Raw genomic sequence first — 14524 nt, forward strand, 5'->3', positions numbered from 1 at the left:
GAATTCCTTCATGATGGGTACATCTTAGAGATGTTTCGGGTAATTTCATAACTTTTTATTGGTAGTTTCACTGTATGGAGGTAAAAACCTGCTAATGGTGGACTCATATTTAATAGATTTTGATTATTGTTTTTTTTTTTTTTTTTTTTGCTTATATAAGCATATAGGGAATAGAAACTGCAGGATTACATTGGAATTTGTCACATATATAAATAATGTTAGTCATACAATCAATACATTTCACCAATTAAGACAAGAATGTAAAATAAAGAAGAAATTCTGGCATGAAGTAATGTTAAATAGTATCTGTAGTTGGTTAGATATTTAACTTTTTTTTTTTCTCAGAAAAGTGAGCTGAAGGGTTTTGAACCTGTTTCATAAAAAGGAGATTTTAAAGGGAGGAAGATCTTTTAGATCAGCTGTACTTAGCCTCTGCCTTGTGGCTTTTCGCAATCAACCAGTCTAGATGGTTGGATATGTGGTTCTGAATGTCCAGTTCTCTCAGGGATGGGGGATGTCATCACATCTGTGTGACCAAACCTGAAGGTTTTGTACTGACTGAGGCGCCTGCTGGTTACCACTGACAAAGACACTGGACTGCAGTTGTTCCTGTTCTTGGAACTTATAAAAAATAGTGTCAATGCAAATGCTGGGTTCTGGTTCAATGCGGAAGGTGCTTACTGGCAAGAGGAAACAAAGCTGACTGGAGCTTTATAAATACTGAGAATAAAACACCATTGAAAGCATCTATCCTTGGTTTTAAGGGACCCATGATTTCATCAGAGGATCAAAAAGAGAGAAATGTCTCGTTGTTTAATAGATGGCTAAGATAAGCCTCTGTGAGCTGAAAATATTTTTCAGCTCCATGTAATTTCACAATAAAGGTCTGTTGGGTTCGAGTGTGACATGTCTGCAAAAGGCCAGGTGTCTGTCTGGGTGTCTACTATTATGAGCTTATGGTAGAGCTACAGGTTTTCCAAACCATCATCAAAAGGCTTTTTGCAGTACGAGCACAAAAACAGAAATCCCACAACAGTCGGAGATGACAAAACAAACAAGCAGACCAATTACTGTTTATCCAATAATCCAGGCCCCACTTTAATGGGCACTTTTAAGTCCTACTTTGAATGACTACTGCAGTCTCAGACTTACTCTGATTGATCGATCAACCTGAATTATAAGAAGTGACATTTATAAATCAGGTGTAATCTGAAGCATTTCTGCCATTTAAAAACATTCAATCAATTTACAATGAAAAAAAATGTTAGGTGGAATTTAACTTCTTCTTCCTCTTGGATTTATTGGTGGTTGGCAAAAATGGAGTATGTGAGTGTGGTTCGTGATGGACTATCTACATGATAAACATAAATGTAATTTCTAAGGGAAAAAAAAAATACACACTTATACATAACTTTGTATTCTATCTATATCATACGCACAATTACCCTCTCTATAATCAAATTCTATGAGAAAATTTAGTTTTCTTTAAAAGTCAAATAATTATTTTTATTTGTTTACTCCCCAAATTCTTCCTCAAAATATCAAATAAATTAATCTTTTCCTTTCCTTTTAAACTTTCTCCTCATATATCTTCTCTCGCTTTCTAATTTATGACATTCCAGTATAACATGTTCTATTGTTTCATATTTTCCACAGTAATCATATTTGCCAGTAGTATGTTTTTGAATTTTAAAAAGTGTTTAAGTCCTTTATGCCCAAATCTTAACCTTATCATTCTCTCCTCATTTCTGTTTCCTCTTCCATTTCTTCTTTTTCCTACTATCCTCTGAATTTTATAAAACCATCTTCCTGTTTTTTCTTCATCCCACCTTTTTTGCCATTTACCCATCAGTTTTTCTTTAATAATACTCTTTCCCTCTGATTTACTTGTTTTAACTGTAAAACTAATAGGATTTTGAATTGCCTTCTTTGCAAAACAATCAAACCCCTATTTTTTATTCTGAATAATGTATGAACTATTTCTAATAGAATGAACCATATTTAACTAGTGGATGTTTTACCTTGAATAGGTATGGCTGTTTTCCAAGTTACCTCAGCCACTATTTGCTCCTGTCCCTGCTCTTTCACTCCCGACCACCAGGGGGCGGTGTTTGGATACAGCTCCTCCCCCTTCTGCCCCTCCACTCCTGACCAGAAGGGGGCGGTGTTTGGATACAGCTCCGAGTCAGCCGACTATCAGCGGCAGAGTGAGGTGTTGTTCGTCCATTGAAAGTCGGAAGTTGTCTTTTGGTTTAGTGAAACTTTACAAAATGGCAGAGGACAACACTTATGAGTCGATGCTATGCGTGAAGCCGGAGGTCCATGTTTACCGAATCCCACCGCGGGCTTCCAACCGTGGATATCGGTAAGAAAGTGTCGAAATTGCTGCTCAGCAAGCTAATCTATTATTCATGTTTCCATTATCGGACAACTGAGCTGTCAGCACAATTCAGAAGTATGTTTTTTTTCTGTTCTCTAGATTTACTTTAAACATGATACGTGCTAGCTGTATTCGTTGTTAGTTTATGTTTATAATTTATAAAGAGAATTAAAAATATTTGGACGTTTCCGCTAAACCAGCCGCCAAATGGAGAGTAAAGTTAAAAACGGTAGTTTACGGAAATGTGACACCAACATCCTTAGCCTTTTTTTTTTTTTTTTTTTTTTTTTTTTTTTTTACAGTAGTTACTCTTTACTTTTTAACTTCGAAAATGCATTATATTTTTTTCTTTGGTTCTGTTTCAGCGGAAGTTGTTTATTCAGGTGTTTTTCTTTAAAACTGAGCTTTCCTTTAAACTAACTTGGCTCATTTACTGATAACTACATCTAAAGTTTGGATAAAACATTGTTATAAACTTAACTTTTACTTTCATTGTATTTTTTTCTTTCTCTTAGGACTAAAGAATGTCATTAGCTTTATTTAAAGCACCAAAGAATAATACAGTGCAGTAACTATATATATATATATATATATATATATATATATATATATATATATATATATATATATATATATATATACACACCCATGTAAACACCCTGTGCAATAACCCTGTATAAAAATCCTGCTATAAAAACAAAAAAGCTGTCATATGTGGATGAAATGTATATATCCCGTGCTCCTTTTTTCTTCCTTTGGCACCTTCTTCTATTTTTTTTTTTACTATTTGAGCTGATTTAACAAGTACATTTCTCCCCTGTGAGATCAACAAAGTCAATCAGTCATAACTTTTGTTAATTTATTAAAATACAGCTCTTTTTAAAAGCACTCAATTTGTTTGAGTCAAATCGGCTTGTAGTTTTGGAGTCAAAGGAATGATGATGTGGTTATCATTTTGTTTCATGAAAAAAAGAAAATTTTAATTGTTTTATCAATTTATATACAGCATTTTTACTTTAATATTTATGTCCAGTTAAGATTCTAACAGTTTCTTACAGAATATTAGTAAACAAAAGGTGTTAATCACAGATTAAAGTTGTGGAGATTATGGCACAACTACTGAGACATGTTTTTTCTCTTGAGTTGAGATCCTATGTGTGATGGAAAGCTCATCACACATATCAGTACATGCATTCCCTTTCTAATGTGTTTCATGGCAGTGGCAGCTTCATGCTAAAGGCTGTGGTGTTTTTGACAGGGTCAGGAAAGCTGGTCAGGTTTGACGTGAAGAACTTTACAGCCAAAACCAGGATAGTGAAACCTGACAGAGGCATCCAGAGACCTGTGTTGAATTTGAATGGAATGGTTTACATTCATACATAGCCATAGTGATGTTAAAGCTCTGATCCATTGTAAAACTTTAATGACTTCATTTGAGAGGCATTTATAGTATGCAGTGTTAGATAAGGACCTACAGGCAATTTGCTGCAGTCATTATCAGCCACGGAGGTGCTTTTAAATGAACCAATAGATTGATATGTGATGTGGCTGTTATGAATATATCATATATAATCCATTCTCTAACTGTTAAAAATAGTACCGTTCTCTTTTAACTTAACCCTTCTTACAGGATTTCACTTCCTTCTGATGTGAACAAGTAAACTGAAACAGACGCTGAGTCACATGTTCTGGATAAATAAGGATCACACAAACCACTTTCCTTTGTTCTTCCTGTTTTTTTGTTTCTTTGCTGTTAATTTCAGTGCTGCTGACTGGAAGCTGGATGAGCCAGCATGGAGCGGAAGGCTGAAAATCACAGCTAAAGGCAAGAAGGCCTTTATCAAGTTGGAGGACAGAAACACGGGTAAAAACTCTTTTTAAATGATGGCACCTCATTAGAAAGGACCTACATCTTTGCTTTATTTTTACAATAGACCAGTCATGATTGATTTAGGGTGTTGAAAATTTCTCTTTTTCCTAATCTTGCAAATTTTAGATTAATTTCCCATCAAAATAAAGCTGTGATTTCAACAAGAATGTAAGACACGGACTCAGTCAGTCCGAATGCATCTGAAAATAAATCCCAGACAGGAAAAACTTTACCAACGCACTGACTAGAATATTTCAGTTGAGCTGCAGATAAGAAGGCTAGGTTTATGCCACGTTAGTATCTGGATGCAGGAGTAACTGTCTTATAAATATGTGAATTAAGACAGAGTCGGTCACTGAGATCCATACAGAGGACTTTGATAAAAGATATTAGGGCTGCAACTAACAATTATTTTGCAAATCGAATTATCTGTTAATCTTTTTTTGATTAATTATCTGATAACCAAAGATTCTTTAAAGAAGATTATCTACAAATTAAACCAGGTGAAACTAAAACTTTTCCACTTGAGGAGTTCTAGATGGAGCATATTGACAAACAAAATCATTAGTAAACTGGGATGCAAAATGTTTATATATTTTTTTTTTTACAATTTTGGTATAATTACTGCTCTGATTTGGTTGCTCTATTAGTTAAAGACACGTTTTGCAGTCTCTATACTCTAGTTAACGATTAATCAGTGACCGAATTAGTTGACGATTATTTCAATAATCGATTAATTACAATTAAAAGGTATTCAAACCTGTTGATGTCATGTAAAACACTGTAGTGTGGAAGATTTTCTCTGACATAGACAGGAAAGCTGCCCAGACTTAAAGGGATGGGGCTAAAAAGACTGTCGGCAAAGAAATCCTGTTAGAGGCTGCCAAAAATATGAGACATGCATAATGTGTCTAAACATGCACTCCTGAAATGGTTCAGATCACAGTGTATTCGTTATCCATGTTAAAATGGCCAGGTCAAAGTCCTGGTCTAGATCTTGTTGAGAATCTGTAGCTAGATTTGTATCTGGTCTGACACACATCTGAAACAAACCACAAATGATGTACCTCGCTGTAATAGCAGTGGAAGGTGGCATGACGTGCTGTAATTAGGTAACAGTCCACATCAGTGTTTTTCAAAGCAGCTTTACTTTCTGTTTTCAGAGGCATGTTCATACATTACTGCATTTATCTGTCGTTTTTATCTGTTTACTCCCTGCAACCTGAAATAACCCCACAGCTGTTTGGTGTGACTGGTTCTCTGCAGGAGAGCTGTATGCTCAGGCTCCAGTTGAGCAGTATCCAGGATCGGCAGTGGAGGCAGTCACAGACTCCAGCAGGTACTTTGTAATACGGATAGAGGACGGAACAGGTAAGAACATTTCCCTCTAGATTCTCATTTTGATTTTGGAAAAAATACAAAGAAATATATGCTATAGATTTTTTTTCCTCTTTTCTTTTTTTCACAAGGACGTCATGCTTTCATCGGTCTGGGATTCGCTGATCGTGGAGACTCGTTTGACTTTAATGTGGCTATACAGGACCACTTTAAGTAAGGCGAGATTACCAGAGTCAAGCCTAAATTTATTCATACCCCTGTCAGATTTGGGTTTAATTGGATATAATAATTAGTTAACTAAAGAAAAGGATAATGGCAAAGAGGGCCTCCAGTCTTTTTAAAAATTCATGAAAATCCTCCACTATACCTTTAAATTCAAGCTCTGTTGAAAAGAATTAGATTGTGGTAGCAACAATAAAAGTCTTCTAGTCATTATGGAGAAGGGCATAAATAATTTCCTTCTTTTCTAAGTATGAAGGGAAAGAAAAAAACAACTTTATTTTCTCAGAATTGATATTTCTCCTAGATTGTTTTGTTGTTCAATGAGTGAACGTTTTGGGTAAATGAAAATTATATATATATATATATACACACACACACACACGTATGTCAGGGTTAGGTTGTCGTTTTGAGGACCCGGAGGCAGAGGTGAGTTCTTGCAGTTTTGATTAGTGATAACAGTTAACAGAGGCAGGAATCCAAAATCCAACTTAAAATGTAATACAAACCAGAACCATGGAGACATCAGGTGAAAACAATCATGAGGAGCCAGGGAAAGATGAGGAACCAGCACTAAGGAACTGCATAAGGAGTGTATTTATGGGAGACTGAACAAAGAGAGGACTAACGAGCTGATTGGGAGCAGGTGTGAAGAGAGCAGTCTAGAAAGGAGCTAGGGAAAAGGATACCGCAACAAGAGGGCAACCCATAAAAACCTAAGAACTATAATATATCCAGAAAACACAACAAAATAGGAATTGAATCAATAAAAATAGAAAACATGGAGCAAAGTAAAACTGAATACTCAAAAGAACCAAGACTGTGACAATATGTGTAAACAATATGTGTGTGTGTGTATGTATGAATATTCTTGCTTTCTGCAGTATTGCTAAATAGATGTTAAAATATATTTTTTGATTTCATCACTAAAGCTTTGAAAACATAAAATATGTTTTTTCAGTTGTCTCCTGTAGCGCCTTAATTGTTTCTTTGGCACCGATTCTTTCTAGGTGGGTCAAACAGGAAGGGGATCTGGCTAAACTGGAGGCTTCTCAGAGTTCAGCGCCTAAACTAGACCTGAGCTTCAAAGAGGGACAGACCATCAAGATCAGCATCGGAGTGAGAATACAGATAATCAAGAATCTCCAGATTAAAAATCTTAAGATGTTGAAGCTGATCTGACCTCCTCTTCAGAACATTAAGAAGAAGGAAGCCGGCGGTGCCAAACCTCGAGCTGTGGGTGGGGGTCTGCTTCCTCCTCCTCCAGGAGGAAAACCAGGAGGTTTCCTGCCACCACCTGAAGGGCTGCAGACTGCTCCGGCTGCACAGCCCAACGCTGGTAACCAACTCATTCTTCAAATGCATCATTATCCCGGAAACATTAGAGTATATGAAGTCAACAGAATTTCTCCTGACTTGTTCAGCTCCTCTGTTAGACCTCGGCTCTCCTGTCCCTGCAGCCCAGCCCAGCTCCGATATGTGGGGGGATTTCACATCTGCTGGATCCAAGTATGTGTCTGTTTTGTTCTTTTTAAATCACGTCTGTTCCATCACATCTCATTTTCTGTTTTCCATCATCGCTTTCATCTCCTACCCCCCCACAGCTCCAACAAAGACGACTCCAAATCAGGATGGGTCCAGTTCAGTTGAGCTGTAAGAACCAAAAGGCCCCTCTCAGGTTCCTTACATTCCTGCAGACAGGACGATTGTTGATGTAAAGAAGCAGGTGTTTTGGCGTTTTCACTGTTTCCTTGCTGAGCTTTCTCAGTTCGGATGCAGGACAGCCTGCTGACCAACACACTCTAAAGGAACAAAGTTGGAGATTTTTACAGCCTCTTTACTCTGCTATGCAGTAGATCACTTTTTAAAAACAAGGGAAATTTGTCTCCTCACACTAACAGTGAAAGGTATTTGTTCTCTTCCTTTATTGAATTGTTCCTGGAGCTTTCTTATCCTTTTGTCATCGTTTCACCGATGATCTCCTCACAGTCAGATTTCACCACCTGTCTTTAAAACATCTATGTTCATCGATCACTCCCAAAGGGATCTCGCCTCACAACCATCATTCATCTCAAAGCGTTTATTGGGAGATAGTTGAAGTTTCCCATTTTCATTCAGCTGTAAAACAGCTTCTGTTCTTGTTTATTCAATAGTTTTTATTTGCTCCTTGTTTTAGAAGATCATAAGGATCTCTTAATATTTGATAATCAGCTTTAGGTTGAATATAATCTGTTTTGTTTAAATCATCTTTGGGGGTAAGAAGTGATTCTCTATGTTTTTGTTTTTAGTTTTGTCATTTCTTGTTCATTTCTTCTTCCAAATGTCTCGTTTATCTTTATCCTTTCTGGAATGTGCCTTTTTACCCAACATCAAATCTTCTTTTCTTTCTTCCCAAGTATGAAGTGCCTTCCTGGAAATAGACCTAAAGTATGTGTAAAATGTAAATAAACTGTATATTTCACTTGTTTTGTCGGTGTCCTTTTGATGGTTGCTGTATTGCGCCTTTTTAGAGGGATGAGCTCTGTGTGACGATCGTTACAGCTGCAGGGTGTGTTCAGTTTGCTGGGAAAGTCTCAAAATAAAAACGGGAATAAGAAGGTATTTTTATTAAAAGACAGTCTTAATGTGGCCTTTCTTCCTCTTCTTTTTCTCCGTCCTTTCATGCACAGTAGCCTGCGAAAGCAATCACACCCTGTTTAAGTTCACATTTTGCTAAACTACAACCACAAACATTAATCTGGCATATTTTATCTGGGTCTTCTGTGAAGAACCAAACAAACTGGTATATTACAGTGAAATACAAAAAAATGTACATGATTTAAAACTTTTTTTTTTTTTACAAATAAAAATCTAAAAGCGTGGTTTGCCTGATTTGTTTAATGTTTTTATTGTTTTGTTTGCAGCCACTTGCCTTCAGAAGTTGCCGGATGATTCGTCTTAACTAGAGTCCAACTGTGTGTAATCTAATCTCATTACAATTATCTGATTTGTGGAGAAAAATCTGGGAACAAACCACACAGGTCAGCGATAAAGTTGTGGAGAACTTTAAAGCAAGCTTTAAAAAGATTCTCTTAGCTTTAAACGTCTTGCAGAGCGCTGTTTAGTGTATATGGAAATAGAGGATGGTACAACTGCAAACCTACCAAGACCAACTCAAAGTTACACATGGTGTCTCTGGATAAACTGCAGAGATCTACAGGTTAGGTGATGGAATCTGTTCACAAGACTAATGTGGTCTTCATGGTAGAGTGGCAACAGGAAAGCCATTGTTAAAAGAACTGTAAGTAGTGCTGTGTGCCAGAAACCGTATTGAAAACGCAACAAGCATCTGAGTTAACCCAGCTGATTGCATCGACTCATTGATTCGAATGCAATCCCTCACACTAAGCATGCTTGTAGTGACAGTGGAGAGGAAAGCTCCAGCAGAACCAGGCTCAGTGTAAGCGACCAACTGGGGTACAAGGAGACAGAAGCAGAGATACAAAAACAGGAAACACACAGCCAGGAAGACGAGCTCTGAACCAGCTCCCATGTCAGAGGATGAAGAGAGTACATCCAACCATTCAAAGTCAGAGAAACAGGACTACACTGGAAAATAGGCTGATCACCAAAATCTATAAACAAAGGTGTTGATGGCAGCAGCACAGCAGATATTTTATCTCCAGGATGGTGTCACTGCCAAACAGGAACAGACGAGGTGAAGCTAATATGAGAAAAAGCAGAGAGAGCAGAACGTTAGAGATTGAACTACCGGTAATAGATTGTGCAGAGTGGGATGATAGAGACAGAATGAAGCAGAATGATGAAATAGGGGTCCCTATGTCCTATAGCAGCATAACAACAGAGATAGCTCAGGATAACCTGAGCCACTCTAACTATAAGCTTTATCAAAAAGGAAAGTTTTAAGCCTAGCCTTAAAAGCAGACAGGGTGTCTGCCTCACAGACTAAAACTGGTAGTTGGTACATCAATGTAAATTTTCTTTTTCAGAGGGAGTACTTGTCTAAATCAGTGCAAGGACAAGAAATAACCCAATCTTCTTTCTTTAAATAGCACTACCACTTCATATCTCTACTGAAGTGGAAAGTACAGTTAAACTAAAAAATATATAAAAATAAAATCTATTTTTCCCCATAAAAGTACACAAGTTAATGTATTTAAGTAATTAGTACCCACCTCTGCAGCTAAATAAAAAGTAAGTTAGATCAACGAGAAACTTAACCGAAAGGATCATAATAGACCAATACATCTAAAAGAACGATATTTAATAACAAATAAGTGTTTTTAAGATATTGGTAAAGATTTGCACATATGTTTTTTTTTTATTATTTAAATAACAAACCAATAGTGTACTAAAGTCTCGTTGAGTTACAGACATTTCAACGTCGGTAGAGAAAAAAAAGACAGAAACATGGGGCTAAAAACAAAACAACAGATACATAAACAATAAGGCCAATAAATAAAAATAAAGCAAGATTCAAAACAAAAGAAAAGTAGAAATACTGGCAGTAACGTTTTATTTTTGGCAGAAACAGATTTCAAAATTTTCAATGAGGAGTAATACAATTTAAACTGATTAAGAAAGCGTTCAAAACAAGGAGTAGGACCTCTCCATTTACAGAGATTTGCAGATATGTAGCGGCATCCAGCAGCAGCCCATGAGGCGGGGGGAGCTGGAAGTCCCTCCCCGGAAAAAGCATGGAGAGGATTTCGGAACCAGAAGCAGCTCCAGCGCGTAACGGATGGTCCTCCTCTCCTCCTGCCGGCTCTGGATCGGGACTGTTATCTCTACATATGGTCTACAGAGGAGACTAACGGAGGACAGAGCAGCAGCTTGATCAGAGTAGGTGAGGCTGTTTATCAGAGAGGGAAGTGGAGGAGATCTGCTGCAAAACATGATGAAGATGCGCGATGCTTCTTCATGCATCTATTTATACCGATGCTGCCTTAACAGTCTGTTTTTCAGGCGTTATAACTGAAAAATAATGCATTAATAATTTATTAATAAAAAGAACAGAAAGCCGGATTGGCTCTGATTGTTGCAGCCTCTTCGCTCCGCCTCCAACTCCTCTATGCTTTTGAAAACTTGGGCGTATGTGGGTAGGGGTGTGTTTTTTAGTGCTTCTGTTTGCTTTTTGGCTTTTAAAATAAAGAGGATGTTGATGGTGAATCACTAGGAAGCTGGTTGGGTTCCTTTTTATGGGAGCAACACATATGAAATAAAGAGGAAGCAGATCAACTTTACTAGTTTTAAGTTGTTTTTTTATAATACAAAAAAATAATACGCAGTTTGGCTTTAGCTAGAAATATTTATAAATATTCCTCTTTTATCAAAAAGCTTTAATTTAAGTCACACCTGCAATGTGATAAATTGACCACCAGGGGGCAGCTGACTTAAGCAGATAATAATTGAACTTTTGGCCAGCAGTTCCTTAGATTGATATAAACAAATCCCCCCAAAAGAAACTCATGTTTATTCTTTTGTGTCTGTTGACCCATTTATCAGCTTTTGCACATCACACCAACAATGTCTCAATCCCACTTTGCAAACTTTAAGTAGTTTAAGTTTCTTGCCTGTACAAAAGTGATTTCAACAAATCAGTTTACTGCATTGGTTACTATAAAACACTTGGAAAACATCTTTTAGAGTTGTACTTAAAAATATTATGTTTGTACGTGTGTGTGTGTTGCACAGAATCAAAGAAATTTTTTGGTGCATTTTACCTATAAAGAAAGAACTTTGAAGTAAAGTGATGACCTTTTACTAGTCTTCACGTTCTAGGCTTAGGTTTAAGACTAAGATGGGATTTAGCTTTAGGTTAGGGGGAGGTATGTACCAGTAAGGGTTAGGTTTAAGGTAAGATTAAAGGTTAGAATGTAGAAAGAGTAGAAACTGAATGGAAGTCTATCTAATATGACCTTCAGGACGGATGAGTGTGTAAGCAGTTAAAGCAGTGTGGGGGGTGTCTTGTTTTAACACATTGACCCTGTTGTGTGTAACTATGACAGTCCTGTTACCATCACAGGGTAACCTCTCCTTGTGTTTAATGCTTGTCATCTTTCCGTTCTGAGGCAGTGAAATGACTGGTTTAACCAAACTAATAAGAGCAACATAAACTTTTAAAACCACATTTCACATTTTGTCATATCTATAAAGCAAGACCTTGTTATGGATTATAATATTATGACAACACAGAGTTTTTGGGGTAGCTTTCTATTATGTTTGCACATCCTCTTTCCATTTTCTCGGTCAGATTGAATAGAGAACATATAAAATGATAACATTTGTTTAGGAGTGTTGTCCTGCTGGAACGTGAACTACCCTCAGTGTCAAGACATTGCAGCCTCTAACAGGTTTAATGTAAGTTTATGCCCTGTTTTTGCCCCATCCATTAATTCTTCCATTTAACTATGATAAGCTTCCTTGTCCATTTGAAGAAATGCATCCCCATAAAAATCATCCACCATGTGTCACTTGGGGGATGGTGTGTCAAAGTAAGATGATGAAAAGTTTGACGCGTTTTTATTGCATGTGGCTTAAAAGTCAGATTTGGACCATTCATTAGAGCTTTTATGGAATATTGATAGGAAGAAAGCCATGGTTAAAAGAAAAGATGTAAAAGACAAGGCTTTAGTCTATGTTGAAACCACTATGGGGCTTATCTTAAAAAAATATGAATAAGCACTAAAATACGTGGGGGGGGGGGAATAATAAATGGGTGTGTTGTGGGTGATTTATACAGATTTATAAAGAGAGCACAAAGACGTGCAAACAGGTTCTGTTCACTCTTTAAAATGAGCACATGTTGTGTCTTACTGGCAGTTTGAGAATGTCTGTAAAAGAAAGATGACTTTGTAAGCCATGAAGTTTAATAATACCAAGAAGGGATGTTCCGATCCAATATTCATATCAGAAGCCAGTCTGATATCAGCCAAAAAAGCCTATTGGGCAGCATCTAAACTGATATCAGCGTACTGATAGAAACACTCCCCTTCTGTCCAAGTCTGCAGTTCATGTAATGGTTGATAACAAATGGGTCATTTGTTCTTAAATATGTTGCTAATTGTGTTTCTATGTTAGAGTACCGGTACTATGAATTAAGAATGTATGATTTGTGCTGATATATTGCATCAGTCAGTGCTCAAAACCGAAAGATCGGAAATCAAAATTTTAATAGCATTGATGATAATAATAACAATAAGAAGAATGTTATTTATAAGGCACTTTACATAAGTACCACAAAGTGCTACAAACTGCAGTGAAAACTTAATATGTGTTATAAAACCTTGAAAAGCTGTCACCATAAAGTTTGCTTGCAAAAGAAGAATTGATTTTCACCTGGCTGGAAGATCAGGTGTGTGGGTGCAGACACATTCATACGTTTCTTTGATACATGCAGACAGTTTGAAGATCGGGTGGGGATGCAATTATTTTACAGGTCCAGGAAAACTGGTCAGAGCTGATTGGAAGATGGATGGATCTAAATACTGAGCAATCCTGTAAATAAAAAGCCTGTTAGCGGATTCAAAGACTTGAAAATGGGGCACAGTTTCACCCTTGATGTGTGACAGATGTTCAAGAGGTAGGCGTTCATCCTGTAACCAGTAGGTCTCCCCCACTCCTCCAGTTTCTGTCTATGGGGAAGGCACTTCACCCACCTTCCCTCCTTGCCTTGCTTATATCAGTCTGCCCCAGGGCAGCTGTGGCTACAATGTAGCTTTCCACTATTAGTGTGGGAATAACTGAATGTAATTTAAAATGCTTTGGGGTCCTCTGACCTAATAAAATGCTATATAGCACACAACCAAAGCTTAGATCAGATCACATCTATAAGCTAAATTCTTGCTGAAGTGTCTTGGTGAAAGTGAAGGCAGGAATCTAAAACCTGATGGAGCTAAGGCATGCTTATAAGACGAATTAAGAAAAAAATTATGCTGTGGATGTGCAAAGCTAGTAGGTGGTTCTACAAGGGCTTACTAGTCCTCAACGGATCTGTCTCGGCTTTGAGTACTCGTTTAACCTTTGCTTCAAGTCTTCTTTCTTTCTTTCTCCACATATTTCCTATCTGAACACTACAAAATAAAGCCCACTAGTGCCACAAAAACTTTTAATGAATGACACAAAGGTAAATTTACAAAGTATTATCTAGGGCTGAACGATTTTGCCAAAAATCTTAATTTTTTTTTTTTCAATCAATATTGCAAATGCAATTTTGCAATATTGCAAATGCGAATTGTGACCTTTGCGTAAAAAGGTTCTTACTTCTATTATCATACATGGATCTGGGTGCTAGCTGCAAGGTCTTCCCTGCAGTGTCGCGGCATACTAAGTTTAAATGTGTTACTGCCACCTAAAAGGTTGGAGGAAGAAATTTACTGTCTTACTCCTTTTAAATGTATTGTGACTAGATTTGGGTGCATCTGCACTGCTACTGTAAAATAGAATTTGGCAAAATTGCGATTATAGCGCAAATGCAAATATTTGCCCAGTCCTAGTGTAGTCTCAGTGGGACAAAATATAAATACACACCACACTTTTCAGAATTTCACTTGTAAAAAAAATACAAAATCAAGCAAACAAAAACATAACTTCTATTTCTCAACTATCTACACTGCAAACAATTGAAATATTAATAATTAGTTTTTCTTAAAATCAATGCATTTTGTTGTGAATTGAGGAGGTAAGAGACCCTTTGCCAATGGAATAAGACTATTTAT

General features: G+C 37.0%; 1 protein-coding gene across 2 annotated transcripts; it reads left to right on the plus strand.

Moving 5' to 3' along the window:
- Positions 1-2180: 2180 nt before the first annotated feature.
- On the plus strand, positions 2181-8423 carry necap2 (NECAP endocytosis associated 2). Of its 2 annotated transcripts, none has more exons than XM_038279923.1 (8): positions 2181-2365; positions 4144-4244; positions 5517-5621; positions 5720-5801; positions 6818-6926; positions 7002-7146; positions 7244-7316; positions 7412-8423. In XM_038279923.1, exons 1-8 carry the CDS (start codon positions 2271-2273, stop codon positions 7455-7457), a joined length of 756 nt encoding a protein of 251 aa, XP_038135851.1. In that variant the 5' UTR covers positions 2181-2270; the 3' UTR covers positions 7458-8423. The 2 variants fall into 2 exon arrangements, with proteins under 2 accessions (XP_038135851.1, XP_038135850.1); XM_038279922.1 differs by having other exon boundaries at positions 2182-2365; positions 7232-7316.
- The last annotated feature ends 6101 nt before the right edge of the window (positions 8424-14524 follow it).

Source organism: Cyprinodon tularosa, unplaced genomic scaffold (genome assembly GCF_016077235.1).
Source record: "Cyprinodon tularosa strain WSP-4 unplaced genomic scaffold, ASM1607723v1 ctg154, whole genome shotgun sequence".
Lineage (NCBI taxonomy): Eukaryota > Metazoa > Chordata > Actinopteri > Cyprinodontiformes > Cyprinodontidae > Cyprinodon > Cyprinodon tularosa.